The 15,505-nt window shown below is 40.7% G+C and overlaps 1 protein-coding gene across 2 annotated transcripts in view; it reads right to left on the reverse strand.

Moving 5' to 3' along the window:
• Positions 1-7,721, reverse strand: part of STK3 (serine/threonine kinase 3) — a 270,916-nt gene extending 263,195 nt beyond the window's left edge. The window contains exon 1 of one of the 2 annotated variants that reach the window (XM_006730240.3): positions 7,504-7,721. In XM_006730240.3, coding sequence (XP_006730303.1) covers positions 7,504-7,529 — 26 coding nt within the window. In that variant the 5' untranslated portion in view covers positions 7,530-7,721. The remainder of the gene's footprint in view (positions 1-7,503) is intronic. The other variant, XM_006730238.3, reaches the window with a different exon arrangement.
• Positions 7,722-15,505: the final 7,784 nt, after the last annotated feature.

Raw genomic sequence — 15,505 nt, forward strand, 5'->3', positions numbered from 1 at the left:
CTCTCTCGTGGTCTCTCTGTCAAATAAATAAATAAAATCTTAAAAAAAAAAAAAGAAAGAAAGAAAGAAACAGGAGAATGAGGCAACTCAGCAGACTCAGGAGAGATCATCTGGCTCCAGAGAGAAAGAGTCAAGGAAATTAGCTGCCTATTACCTTTAATTCATGCTTTCCTCAAATATGTAAAAGGTTCACCCAAATTACAAAAATAATTTTAACTTGCATTCCTTTCCAACTATAGGACTCTAGGTCCCATGATTTCAGAAAATCAAAAATCTTAAAAATGGAAAATGATCTGAACACAGAGTAACATTCCATATTTTGAATATAAAAACTACCTCATCCTTGGAATCACATATGCTCAACAATTTCCCCAATTTTCTAAGAGAGAGAGAGAGTGTGTGTGTGTGTGTGTGTGTGTGTGTATCTACACCAAGATACTAATATTTGTATCAAGATACCTGGAACTATCTGAAAATGTTACTCTATTTGACCTCTTTACTAAGATGTCTGATACCATATAAAATTTTTTGTTTCGTTTTGTTTAAAGATTTTATTTATTTATTTGAGAGAGAGAGAGATACAAGAGTGCAGAGGTGGGGGGCAGGGAGAGGGAGAAGCAGACTCCCCCTGAGCAGGGAGCCCAATGCGGGGCTCTATCCCAGGACCCCGGAATCATGACCTGCACCAAATGCAGACACTTAACCAACTGAGGCACCCGGGCGCCCCTGATATCATATAAAATTTATAAACTAATTCAAAACCCACATATACTATCACATGTACACCTATATTAATTACCAGCAATATTAACAGTTTTCTGTAATTCTCATTTTGCTACAAAGTCATTTTGTAAGATATGTCCTTTAATATACTTTTAAGAAGTTCAAGGTAATCTGCACCTTAATATTCATGGCATGCAAACAATGAACTTATTTTTAATATTCATACGCCTATTTACATATTTGTTACTTTCATTTATTCAATTTTAGACTCTATGTGGAAAAAAAAATTGTAATAAGACATTTCAAATACAGAATCTGTTCCAAGAGCTAAGAATGGAAATTAGAATAATCCTAACATATGAGGCAATTCAAATAAAATCACAACAAAAAAGAGGCCTGGGACAAATAAAAAAGAAAGTTTCTATCAGATAGTATATTTTCTCTTTAGCAGAAAAACCTAGAGACCTTTGGTACTTAGAAGGGGTGGAGCTGGGAGGGAGTCAGAAGTTGAGGCAATCATAATTAAAGCTTTGCACGGGGTCATTCTACACTAGAAGCCACATGAGCCTTTGCCTCATGGCAACCTTTAGGTATTCCATATTCTTTTGTGAACTCTGTCAGACATCATAGATCATCATTTTCCATTTTCCCATACTTCAATCCTATATACTGACCAAATACTGTCCTGATACTGTCAAAATACTGCAGTTTTTAAATAATAGCTTCCTTTCTCCCCTTCACCTCTATCCTATTGTATGTGTAGGTAGTTACACTTACACCCGTCTGGATACCTCTGGCAATGCCATCATCGAGCTTTTAAATATCAGGATACAGTTTGAAACGAAGTCAGTTTCTTGACTGTCACTACTACATATGCCAACAATGTCTTTACAAACTGCAGATCACAACCCGTTAGTAGGTCATGAAAATAATTTGGTGGATCACGACCAGCAGTTTTTCAGTGAAACAGAACATAACTGAAAATAGAAAAATACCAAAAACATCCCACAGAGTCCATTGTGTGAAACTTCTGTTTTAGTTTTGTATGTATTTGGGTCTGTCCTGGGTTTCACCATCAATATTTTATTTTAATTTTTTTGAGAGCCACTCATATATGATGGCCTGAAGTGATGGTACCTTTAGTTCAACACAGACTTCTCTGAAACCAGAAAAATTAAATTCAAAGCACTTTTCCCCCCTTATAATCCAAACAAGAAATACTCAATTTAAACCTTTTACTATTAAAGTTTTATTGATACACACTTCTGGAATGAGCATTTAGATTACTTCAGAAAAACACATTTCAACCTGTGTTTAATACAGATTTACCTTTTTCTTTACATTTCTAACAAATTCTTTAGTACTAATACATGCTATATCTCAGTCCGTTAAAGAACAAAAGAAAGGGGCACCTGGGTGGCTCAGTTGGTTAGGTGTCTGTCTTTGGCTTGGGTCATGGTCCCAGGGTCCTGGGATCAAGATCCACATGGGGCTCCCTGCTCAGCTGGGAGCCTGCTTCTCCCTCTGCCCCTCCTCCCTGCTTGTGCTCTCTCTTCCTCTCTAATAAATAAAATCTTAAAAAAAGAACAAAAGATAAATTAATCTTTGCCTCGGATTGACTAAAGAGTGAATTTTTCTCCTGTCTTAATGTGCAACACAAGTTTGTTCACCCAGACCTGCTCCAGATGTTACTGTCAACCTCCCTGTCTTTAGGAAGAGACAACTGAGCAGGCCCATCTCAAGGGCCTAAATCAATTCTAAAGGAGTTGGTCCACCCCCAATTAACAGAGAAAAGCCAAAAGGAGAACAGATATGCTTTAGGGACCAAGTCATTAATGCAAAAAGATGCTCCTCCTATTTGCTTGATTCTTTTCTTGCCCTTTGAAATACTCAGAACCTCCTCCCCTAGCCTGCCTCTAAAGTTGGAAGCTTCCCCCAGGGCCTCCTACTACCTGAGATTGCTGCCTTTGTTTCGTAACATTCTTCAGGTCATCTTCTCAAAGAAAACTCTAGCTCCCCACTTGTGAATCTCTCCAATAATAAGCACAGAAGAATTCTGATTCCAAGGACACATGAATTAGTAATATAGACATAAAATGAAGCCCACACCTCTTTTCATTGCAACGTCTTCATGATTTTCGTCATACCCTACTATCTACTTACCTAGTTTGTTGCTTTGTCCCACACAACTCAATTCCAAGAATTGTTTATCTGCAATCCCAATTTCTGGTCTAAGGTCAGGGCTACTGATACTACAGGTTGATATGGGCTTTTCATGCTAGGAATCTGGAAATACCTTCTACTTTACCCATCTATATCCCTGTCCTTTTACTTTTGTTTTTTCATTCCCTAATAATCTATCTTCTGACTGATACTCCATTCACTCATAGCAACACTTTCCCTTAGGAAACAATTGTTTTCTCACCTTCACTTCTCATTTGTGTGAACGCACTTTGTAACCCTAACATTTTAACTTGAATCTTCAACTTTACTTCCCCCAACTACCTTTTCACACATAAAAAAAGAAAAAAAAAAAATGCAAAGAATCCAACCATGGCTTAAATCAAAGAACTTTCCTTATCTGTCTCAAGAGTAAATTTCAGGAGCTTACTCCCTTCTTATTATCCTACCAGTGTTTCCACTGTCCCACACCAACTTTTCCTCCAAGTATACCTTAATGAATTTTAAATTTTAAATAACTATTAATCCTATAATCTAACTGAGGAACAAGGCCTGTCTGGTAAAGTCTATCTCTCCGGCAATGATATTCTGTCCTCTCTTTAACAAATATTATCTATATAACTATCTATCTTCAAGCAACCGGAATTTTCATGTTACCCACCACCCATCACAGAGACCCACCTTCCTTTTTATGAATGTTCTACTCGGTGAAGATCTCATGTTTTGATCATTTCCTCTTCTATCTCTTAAAACTTACCTGTTGTGTGGTCATTTTTCTTTCATCTAGCAGTTCCCCTACAAAGAAATCTGAGAAACTCAACTTACCGAAATGCTAATAATTAAGAACCATTTAATGGACTTCCATTCCCAGAGGGACCTCATTTTCATAAGGACTTATGAAGACCTCTGTGACAGACCTATTCAGGAAGCCTGGGGAATCTAGAAGCTATTCTGATACCTCAAGTCAGTGACTATAGGTGAGCACATCTATTGCCCATATTTAACACAGCCTTGTTGGTGAGACCAACTCAGTGATGTGAGGTAAGAATGGCCTCCCAGATCCTCTCGTCATGATTTTCAGATCTAGCTGCTCAGTGGAATCTCCAACTCCCAGAGGAAAAGAATGGCCCCAAAGAGCAAAGGTGGGCACTGACACCCAAGCCTAACATCAGATTTATATGAACAACATGATAAAAATACAAAGACACATAGGGTATGGGAATAACAAATACCCAATTCAGGATAGTGACAATCCTTTGGGGAATAGGGAGGGAATGCAACTGAGAAGAGATATACTTAGGAAAATTCAACTGTATTCGCAATATTTTATTTCTTAAGCTGGGTAACGTGATACATAAATACTTATTAAATTAGCCCCCATTATCTCTGTAATATCTAAAATTTTGTAGTTGAAAAAAGAACAATATGAAGATGGCATATACTCAAATGGACATCATACTAGGAATACGGAGAAATACCTTAGGTTAAAAAGCACTCAAATAAGTTACTTTATGAAGCAGGCCTTGAAGAAAGAATAAAACATAGATTACTAGCAAAAAAAGAACACAAACTTCTCTAAAGGAAAAGCGTGAACAAAAGCAAAGGTGGAAGTACCCATGGCCTACAACCTAAATAAAAAACAAAAGGGAAACTTCAGGAAGACAGATTCATGAGAAGAGTAACAAAAGCCTGGGATTAAATCTAAGACCAAGTGATAGGGGTCTTGGGTACTAAGTAGACTAGAGTGCCCCAACCCAAAAAAAAAATTTTTTTTTAAAGAAATGGCATGGTGGAAGTGATGTTTTAACAAAACAAAACAGAAGCCATTTTCGAGATGAACGAAAGCAAACACTGTCCTAGGGATCATTAGGAGGTTCTGTAGAGCAGCAAAAGGGGAAAAGGAGGAGGTAAGGCACTGAGAACCAGGTCCTAGTGCACTGCCTCTACTCCAAACAGAGCCTTTCTGCTGCTAAAAACTTTTTTAAAACCACTGCACTCAAGTACCTACTTGGAAGGCACTGCTGTAAATCAAGTATGAGGGTCATAAAACCCAGGAATGGGGTAATTGCATCAAAAATGAAAAAGGGAAAAGAAAGTGAATCCAGACTTTTTGATGGAGAATTCAATAGCACTTAGTGACAAACTAGATGGAATAATGAAAGAGTGGATCTGCATGAAAAAATCAAACATACCAACTGAACAGCAGCTGCTGGTCATACAGACTTGAACATCAGCAACATAAATGTGACCATGTAAAAATGTCTGAGCCCTAAGGAAGTGCTACTCAAGGCAGAAAAGCAAAGCGACATTCTTATAGGGAATAGGAAAAGAACAAGCAGGATTGTACATAGAAATGTACATATTGTACAAAGAAATGACCACCACATATGGAAGCCTAAGAAAGTGAGTTTTTAAAAAGAGGTATCACTGTATACAGTGTTGAGAGGGTGCGCAGCCTTTGCAGCCAATCAGACTCGGGGTTCTGGCATCTCCTCCACTTGACCAAATTATTTAACCTCTCTGAGTTTCATTTAATAAGCAAAGAATAAACTAACAACATTTAACATCACTGAACACATTATGGAGCCCTGTGCTAAGTGCTTTACACATGACCTATTTTGATCCTCACAACACACTTTACAGACGAAGAAATTAAATTTACAGCTAGCATAGTAAGCTGCAGAGCCAGGATTCCTGTTTCTTAGGACAATAAAATACAGGAATGTATGTATAAAGTTCCTGGCAAACAAAATGACCTCAAAAATGGCATCTATATCAATATGGAGAACACAAAACTCACTGTCAGTAATCCCTGTCAAAGACTTCCGTGTGGCAAACTCTTTTAGTGTCCTCAGCTACAAAACAGGATTAATACCTGTGATCCAACCTACTTAATAGGGTTGCTATGATAATATTATGAAAACGAAAATGCTATGAAAAAATTTTACGTGATATTCGAATATATGGGCTTAATGTCACATATCTTGCTTTTCAGAAATGCCTTCCTGGATCAACATAAGTCTTTCTGAAGAGAATTACAAATAAGCCCGTTGGATGTGCAAGCATCACTTTGAAAAGTATAAATGACATGGAATGGTTATATATACCACCCACAACTCCCCCTGAGCCCTCTAGGTTTTCTAGAGTCCCTACAAGGACAGGGGGTCTCTTACACCTATAAAAAAAAAACTCTGATAACTTAGAGCTAATGAACAGTGAGAGCTTCTACTTGAATTTGGAGTTGTTCAGGTTGGCCTTAGCGCATTATCTCAGAGGTGCCCCCTTGCAGTCCTTCCAAAATAGAAAAGGAAAAAAAGCTTCCAATTTTTTGGGTGCCCAGTCAATACTAGGAATTCAACACAAAATACCAGATAAAAATCTATCAAGGGCTCTGTCTGATAGCAGGTCTCTTTTGGAAAGCCCTCCACAACTCCCCCTTTTTTCACCTGAACAGATGGTTTCCAGGCCTCGAGGTTCGCATGTCTAGTCACACAATTCAGAACAGCCTACAAAGTTCCTACCTTTTTAATTATTCCATGTTCCTGAATCTATCAACTTTCATCTAAAGATCTCTAAGTATCAGAACGCGAGAACTCTTTAATCTTCACAACAGCACTCTCTGGGAGAAAGATTAGTACCTTATTTTATAAATTAAAAATGAAAGAGTGAGATTAAACGCTTTAAACACCACCAGTTAACTGATGTTGATTCATTCTTGGGGAATAGGAAAAGAACAAGCAGGAAAAGAAAGTGAATCCAGACTTTTTGATGGAGAATTCAACAGCACTTAGTGACAAACTAGATGAAATAATGAAAGAGTGGATCTGCATGAAAAAATCAAATTTACCAACTGAACTTACATCTATGGGGAGCCTTGATTTAGCTTGACCATTTCAAATACTACTTTGAAAGTATCTACTGTGTACTCTTACTCTTCCAATATATTAAAGATTAAATATAAACTAACAGCAAATACCAAAGCATCACTATTTTTATATGCTAGAAGAAAAACAGAAAACTATATGGGGGAGGGGGTTCTAATTTAAGATTCCTACTGTCTTGCATCCATAAATATTTCTGAACTTGAGGGGGGTAAGGGGAGGAACACCTGTCAGTGCAGTATATCTACAAGTTTTACACACTGTGTAGCTATTAATATTGAATTCCTTAAACTGTTAATAAATAACCCGCCTTCTCAAATAAAAGGCAGTATTATGAAAAACATTTGACAAGAACGCCTACATGGCTGTAAGCAGCCTAATTAATTTCCCAGTTTTGCATCTCCGGGCTTCGCGAACTTGCCAGGAGGGAAAAGTCTGCCCGGCCCAGGAGTCCGGCCGCGGGGAGCCCGGCGCTGCCCGGCGACTTTCCACGCCACCAGGCCCGCCTCGCGGGAGAGGCGAGGCTCGGCCTCCCCGCGGGCCCCCTCGGCCTGTGGACAGACGCGGCCCGGCACTCGGACCTGCCTCCCGACGCCCAGCGCGCCCGGCCCGGGCCCGGCAGTCGCGGAGGGGGTCGCGGTCCCGCCCGGCCTAGCCGCCCCCGCCCGCGGCCGCCGGCGCCGCCTCCCTCCTTCTCCCGGCTCCCAGCGTTCATTACCTCTTGGGCGCTGGCGGCTGCTCCATGGCTGCCGGGGACAGAAGGAGGGACGTGGTGGGCGGTGAAGGCCGGAGGGAGGAGAGGAGCCGGGGCACCGGCCGGCCGAGCCCCGGGAACCACAGGGGGAAACTCCAGGAACTCGGACCAACTTTCCCGTAACTCCGCGGCGGATCCCCCTCCCTCTCGGGAGTGCGGCTCCTCCCGGCCCGCCCCGCCCCTCGGCCGCCGGCCGCCGGCCGCCGTCCTGGGAGAGTGGGCGGAGCCAGCCGCGGCACCGGCTTGGTAGGCGGAGCCAGGTCCTGGCTGGGTGGGCGGAGTCGGGGGCGGAGGGAAGCGCCGGCCACAGCGCCGGGAGTGGAAAAAAGGCGCGGAGACTGGAAGAGCTAGAGGCTAAGGCCCAGTCAGGACCCAGAGCCTGTCTATTCTGGCCAGGGGGCACTTTCTTTTGAGCCGGCCAAGAGCTGCCGCCCCACATTTGCCTCCATTGTATTGCCTCAATCCCATTTGACTCATTTCTCTGGATTTCCCAAACATCCCAAGCATCTTGTGCAGCCTTTTGAAGTGTTACTAACTGCCCACGCTTCCCTCTAGTTGTTTATAATTATTGGCTGCTTTACCCCCCGCCATTTGACGTTTGTAGCTACAGCACTAGGGATACTACCGGAAATTCTTGTTTGATGTTGGTTGTGGACAAGCTCCTCACTACATTTCACTGTAATTACGTCTAATTACAAAGAAAATAATTACCGCAGTGAGATCTCTCCGTGCACCAACTTCAGTGCGCTGTGGTCTTGCCACCTGTTCCCTTGGGTAACCTGTAAAACCTATCCCAAATTATGGTGCGTAGAAAAGTACTCAAGAGAAGTTTGTTTTCTTCCTTTTTTTTTTTTTAAGATTTTATTTATTTATTTGTCAGAGACAGAGCACAAGCAGGGGGAGCGGCAGGCAGAGAGAGAAGCAGGCTCCCGGCTGAGCGAGGAGCCCGATGCGGGACTCGATCCGAGCACCCTCGGATCATGACCTGAGCCAAAGGTGGACACAATAGACTGAGCCACCCAGGCGTCCCTGTTTTCTTCCTTCTTGTCACCCTCTCTCCTCCACCGGTTCCCAAGGCCCTTACCTCATTGTAATTTGATCCCTTCCTGCGTCTTTTTTGTATACCATTTAACCTGAAATTCCATATATAAATATCTTTCTTATGACCATATACAGGTGCTATGTAATGAGTTTGCTTGCTTTCATTAGAAATTATCAAGATGTAGAGTCATAGAGTTTTCCTGAAGATTAGAGCAGTCTATGAATAGAATGTTAAATAAAGGAACTTTGTGAACATTAACCCAAATCAGACTTGTCTATTAAGTTTTCCTCTTTTTTGCATTATTTTTAGTTTCAATATGTAATAAACTTACATGATTTATTTTCAAAACACTATATTCCCCCCTAAATTTAGTTATGTTAAATTTAAGAGCATTCATTGGTGAAACCTGAAGTTAAATTCTGCAAACAAGAGAGAGTATTACAAAATTTTATACTCATTTTCATGTATTAAAGATCCACAGTCTTAACAGTTCAGAAGTAACAAGACAACAAAAAACTAAATCATTAAAACGTAAAAGCTAGGAAAAACCTTTGAAATTATTTCATTCTATCCTTCACTCTCATCCTCGTTTCCATGCCCTAGTCTCATCTTCTCATATTTCATCAGAAAAATCTTTCAGAGAACAGCATTTCATCTTCTCTTCTTAAAAAATGGTCATACTTTAAAATGGTCTCCGAGCGGTACCTGCGTGTCTCAGTCCTTAAGCGTCTCCCTTCCGCTCGGGTGGTGGTCTGGGGGTCCTGGGATCCAGCCCCACATCGGGCTCCCTGCTTGGGCGGGGGGGGGGGGGGCTTCTTCTCCCACTCCCGCTGCTTGTGTTCCCTCTCTCACTGTGTCTCTCTCTGTCAAATAAATAAATAAAATCTTTAAATAAATAAATAAATAAAATGGTCTCTGAATTATGTTACCAATCTTAATCTCCAGAAAGCCTTTCCAAGTCAAACCACTAGTACCACCCCCCACGCACGCACACACACTATCTCTGACATTTAAGTTGTGAAAGAGATGCCTCTCTTCTATGTACCCATAACACACTGTGCTGGCTTTTCTATGATGCTTATTGCACTGAATTGAAGTTCTGGTCATCCTAACCATGAGTCTACTGAGAATTAGACCTTGTCTTTACCCTCTCTATCCTTTTTAAAACAAGTACCTTGGATATAGTAAGGTTGGATAGCTTCCTTGGCCCCCCAGATTCACTCTCCATTCTTTCCCATCTGCCCTGTGCCCTAGGGTCTGACCTGTATGGCTGATATCGTTGGGCTCTCAGCTCTCTGGCTTACAATTGGGTCTGATGATAGTGAGACCCAGCAAGAGATCATCTGAGAGAGAAAGGAGTATAAGGCTATTTATTCTCCCCGTTACCTTCCTGTGAGGTCACCTGGGACCCAGCTCTCCTTTCTTCCCCTCATCCCTTTGGGCCTACGGGTAGTGATTGCTCTGCTATTCCCTGGCTTCCTCCTCTATCCCCTATGTTCCCCTAGACCTCAACCCTCCTCAAATGATCCTAATTTGAGTTTCCTATTAGAATCCTGACTGAGATACCCATAAAGAACTTTTGTGGAAGGAAGAGGAATAATATCAGAAAATAAATCTCTGAGGCCTTCCCTCAGTTTGCAAAGGAAGAGGGCTAGCAATTGTACATTATCTCACTAAACCCTGAAAACTACCAGGTAAGGTAGCATATCCATGTTATCGGTGAAGAAACTGAAGTTCAAAGGGGTAAAGGGAGCTCCCCCAGGCCAAATAGAATATCTACATTCTAACCCAGGCCTTTCTAACTCCAAAGCCAAGCCTCATCCCACTGTGAGTCAGTCAACAAATGTTTACTGAGTTCTTATGTGTATCAGACACTGTTCTAGGTGCTGGGAATTCTTCAGTGATAAAAACAAATAGACCACAGTTCCTGTCCTCATGAGGTTTATATTCTGGTTGGGGAAACAATAAAATAAATAAGTACCTAATTAATAAGATTAGGTATTGAAAACTGGTAAGGAAGAAAAGTAAAATGGGGAAAAGGGAAATAATGTGGAGAAGGGATGAAATTTAGATAGGGTGGTGGGGGAAGGCATCAGCAAGAGGGTGACCGAAGAAGTCAGGGGAGCACCATGTAGATGGCGAAGGTCAGAGAAACGTGAGGCCAAGGGAAGAGTAAGTGGTAAGGCCTGGAGGCAAGTGTGCCTGGTGTGTTATATTACTAAATAAAAGGAATTGTTTTTCTCCTGAATTACTTAGAAAACAAAACAAAACAAAAAATGCCTCAAGTCTCTATTTTAATTTGTCTGTGGAAAGCCAATCTGAAGATTCCAGGAAGGAAAGCATAGAAATTATCATTCAACCTACAAATAAAAGGCAGAAGCCTTTATGAACAATTGAAAGCTGTAGGAAAATTTGAGATGTAGATAAGGGTCACTCAGCTTCACTTAATTATGAAAGTAGCATCATCTGTTTCTGTGTCCAACCATTCCAATTGAAATGGAGATTAAGGGCACACTTTAATTAAAGAGCTCACCAGAATTCTCAGCTAGGTGTTCTAATACATACACCCAATACATACACCACGATGTTTTATGAATAGAAAAATATTAACATAAAGATTTTTTCCTTGTTATACTTCTTGCTACTTTTTATTGAAACTGCATTTATGTTACTCTTTATCATTTTTATGTGTATTTGAAAAATAATACTAATTAACAACTGTTAATCTTTTCTACTATTACTGGAAAGAGTTTGGGGCAGAGAGAAAGCTTTGATCAAATATATTACATTATGTAAAGTTTTATTTGCGGGGAAACTTGGAAATATTTCCTTTCCAGAGGCAACTTAACAAAACACTTTCCCTTGATAATGTTTCTCTTTTCTAACCTAATTTTATAGCGAGCTGGAACTAGCATCTTGCAGTTGAATTCAACCACTATCCTCTTTTATCATAGCAATCTTGAATAAGTTTATTTCACTTATTTCTCTGACCAAACCATAAGCCTCTTGGGAGTAAGGACAGTATCCTATTTGCATACGTCATCTCAAAAGCCTGGCATATCAGTTTTAAAACAAGAAGCCTAGAGGTAGGGGTGCCTGGGTGGCTCAGTCATTAAGCATCTGCCTTTGGCTCAGGTCATGATCCCAGGGTCCTGGGATCGAGTCCCACATCGGGCTCCTTCCTCGGCAGGAAGCCTGCTTCTCCCTCCCCCACTCCCCCTGTTTGTGTTCCTTCTCTCGCTGTGTCTCTCTCTGTCAAATAAATAAATAAAATCTTTAAAAAAAAAAAAAAGAAGAAGACGCTTAGAGGTAGGTGTTTCTAGGTTTGATCAATTCTTTCATTTACCTCCATTTCCTGCTCTGCTGTGCATAGCAGCCTCTCTCCCTTCCCTCAAATGATGGCTACCAAAGTTCCAAGCATCACATGAAGACATGACAATGCCTAGCAGCAGAAGAGGGTTATTTCTTTCTGAATACCACTTTTCAAGATGGTGGAAAAAACCATTCTAGAAGCCCCTCTGCAGATTTCCCTTCATGTCCTTTTGGCCAGAATTGTGTCACACAACCATCGCTAGCAAAGGAAACGGGGCCACAAAAACCAGTTCAGACTAACGGTGATTCAACCCATGGAGCTGAGCTTGTAGCTGAGACTGGGAATGGACTTCCCTAAAGCTTATGGCATGAGAGAAGAACAAAATTGGGATTCTACTATTGAGGGAAAAAATGGAGGAATTGTTAGTAGGCAATAGCCTACAATTTCTGCTTATGTTTATAAGTTCCTAGAACATTATAGTCACTGAATAAATGTTTGTTAAGTGAATGAGTGGATTTCCATGCAACAAAACATCAGGAATTTTAAGAAACATAGATAACTGGGGGCGCCTGGGTGGCTCAGTCGTTAAGCGCCTGCCTTCAGCTCAGGTCATGATTCCAGGGTCCTGGGATCGAGCCCCGCCTCGGGCTCCCTGCTCCGCGGGAAGCCTGCTTCTCCCTCTCCCACTCCCCCTGCTTGTGTTCCCTCTCTCGCTGTGTCTCTCTCTGTCAAATAAATAAATAAAATCTTAAAAAAAAAAAAAGAAACATAGATAACTGTTAAACTATATATTAAGTGAAAGTTACGTGTGCCATTTGTTATTTTATTTCCTCTCAGTTCCAAATTCATCCTTCATTGCCTGCTCTGTTAAAATGGAGCTAGGTTCTTTAAATCTTTTTCTTTATCAGAGAGAGTAATGTTAAGCTCTGTCAATAGAGAGCCATGGAGAGACACTGCAGAAGAGTTTTCTTCCCTGGTTTGTATGTTTTCCGTTGGCCAACACCAGCACTGGGGACTGCTTCTCTGGATCCTGCAAGATGCACTGCTTCTCCGGTAGAGGGGACTCCTGCAGGGCAAGACAGCAACAACACTCAGTGGTCAACAGTCTTTCTCTCCTCACCCAAACCTGCTTCTCCCTTGAGCAGTTTCGGGGCAGAGTGTCTCCAGTGAGAAAACTCACCACGAGCAGTTTTCCCCAGCAACCTAAGAGAAAGGTTTCTGGAAAGTTCCAGAGGGCAGATTTCCAGCAAGTTGCACCAGCCTGGCAACCACAGTAACTTCTCTGCCATTCAGTGAGACATAGGTGTGCCCTCTCCAACAAAGTCTATATTTCAACCCCTGGGGACCTTTTTTGGGTGCTGTGTCTCAGCCTCAGGGGTTGTAGTCCTGATTTCTGCCAATCCTATATTCTTTAGAGTTCTCTTTGACTCTTACTAGCCAATCCCTTGTTACTCCAATCCCCTATTATAGTTAATAATTTTTTATATTAAACTTTCTCCATTCAAGTAACCATGTGCTGTCTGTCTCTTGTGGTTTCTGTATCAGGCTGGACCTTGAACCATATGGAGAATGATAGCAAAGAATTTCAGGCCCAACTGTAAACGCAGGGAAAGAAATGATAAAAATCAGATTGGTTCTATTTTCAGTTCAATACATAATTATCTACACCAGCAGTTCTCAAACTTTTTGTTCTTGGGACCACATTACACCCTTAGAAACTATGGAGAACCTCAAAGAAATTTTGCTTATGTGGGTTACATCTATCTATACTAAGAAATTAAAACTCAGAAATTTTTAAAGCGCAAGAGTACACAAGTATACATTCCATTAGCCTTCAGAGGAATGACATCATCACACGTCATGTAGCATCTGGAAAATTCTACCATACACTCATGAGAGAATAAAGTGAAAAGGGCAAATAACATTTTAGTACTGTTTTTTAAATAGTTTTGATTTTGTGAACCTCCTGAAATAGTCTTCAGTATCCCCAGAAGAACCCAGATCACACTTTGAGAAGCCACTGATTTACAGTAATTATATGTAAACACAATAACTAAGACCTATGGGGGAAGAGATATGGAAGATACGGTCCTTGCCATCTAAGGAGCTCAGCGAAACAAAAATGCCTTCCACTTTATAAAATCCACCCTCCTTATAACATCACTTTAAAGGAAAAAGAAAGAAATTTCTGTTATATACAAAGATAAGTTCCAGAACAAGCTGAAGATATCTCAAATCTTCACAGCAATGATTGGTTAAGACACTGAACATGGGGACAGAACTAAGGAAAAGAACCAATGCTAAGAACCTGACAATCTCCATCAGTTAAAGCCTTTCCATGGCTGGCCTCTGTTATGTTAATATTAGGAACTTAAGCTCTAGAAACAGATCTGTTCCATGTGTTCATAATTTCTTTTTTATATTTTTGGGTTTTCTTTTTATTATTATTATTTCTTTCTATACCTGCCTATGTTCTCTGAATAATTTCTAACTTGGTCTTGATTGAATGAAGCAGAAAGAAGATGTGCTTACTTCCAGGCCAGGAAAGCTAAGAAAATAAGAAGAGCCCTAGACATGTAGTGATGACAGCAGTTAACACTGCTGGGAAACTGGACAATGAGACCTAGGGCAACAGGATAAAAAGGGAGATAGATATTGAATAGACAGAGAAGCTGCAGTAAAACTGAGCCATCCTTAAGCCAGTCTTGGCATGTCATAAATCAAACTCAAATCCAACTCTCATGGAAAGGCTGAGAAAGGAAATATATGGCATACTCACACAGGACAATTTCCTAAAAATCTTTACCCATCTTTCTCCCTTTCTCCCATGTTTTCATGACAGCCATCCATTTTGCTTCTCCCTTGCTCACCATACTCCTACAGTGCTTCTCTCTCTCTCTCTCTCTCTCTCTCTCTCCCCCCGCCCCCGCATGCTCACACTTCCTCTCTCTTTCTCTTGCAATTTACCTCCCTTTGCTGTTACTTCAGGCCTTTTCCTACCAAGAATAATCTGACCTCCTTCTCTTCAATTCTGTAGCTCTTCTAGCTCTATTTATCTTTGTCAGAACAACATAGTTCTAGGAGACAAGAAATGAAAGATTCTTCCTTAAAAGGGCAGGGGAAGCAAGAGAGAAAAAGACTGTGAACACTCAAACATGAATATTTTTGTTCCTATCAAACATTCTTTCAATCAACATTTTTTTTTATTAAGTTGCCAGGCACAGACAATGAGGTGTGACCTCTGCCCCGAAACTATGGGGTTTTCCTATTACAAGCTTCCTTGTGCTCCTTTTTTTGGATTCTTTTCCAAAGGGAGTGATTACTTTACAAAAGGTAATTTTTTGCTTAATGAAGTGATTACTTTACAAAAATTAGCCATGGAAAACCTTTCCATGGTTAATTTCCCTCAAGCATTTAAACTATGATTTCAATTTCAGTCTTCACTGAGAAAGAGGGTAAGATGGCTGTGGTTTCTAAAATTTTTTTTGAAACAAATAGTCAAAGGCATTAGAAAAAGTTATCTTAAGAGCACCTTATTAATAAGTCACCATTGACAAAGGACCGTTAGATTACCACTTTATATTTAGCCACAAATGAAGGGGAGGGAAAGT

The sequence above is a fragment of the Leptonychotes weddellii genome, chromosome 4 (assembly GCF_054177405.1).
Source record: "Leptonychotes weddellii isolate Sample4059 chromosome 4, ASM5417740v2, whole genome shotgun sequence".
Classification (NCBI taxonomy): domain Eukaryota; kingdom Metazoa; phylum Chordata; class Mammalia; order Carnivora; family Phocidae; genus Leptonychotes; species Leptonychotes weddellii.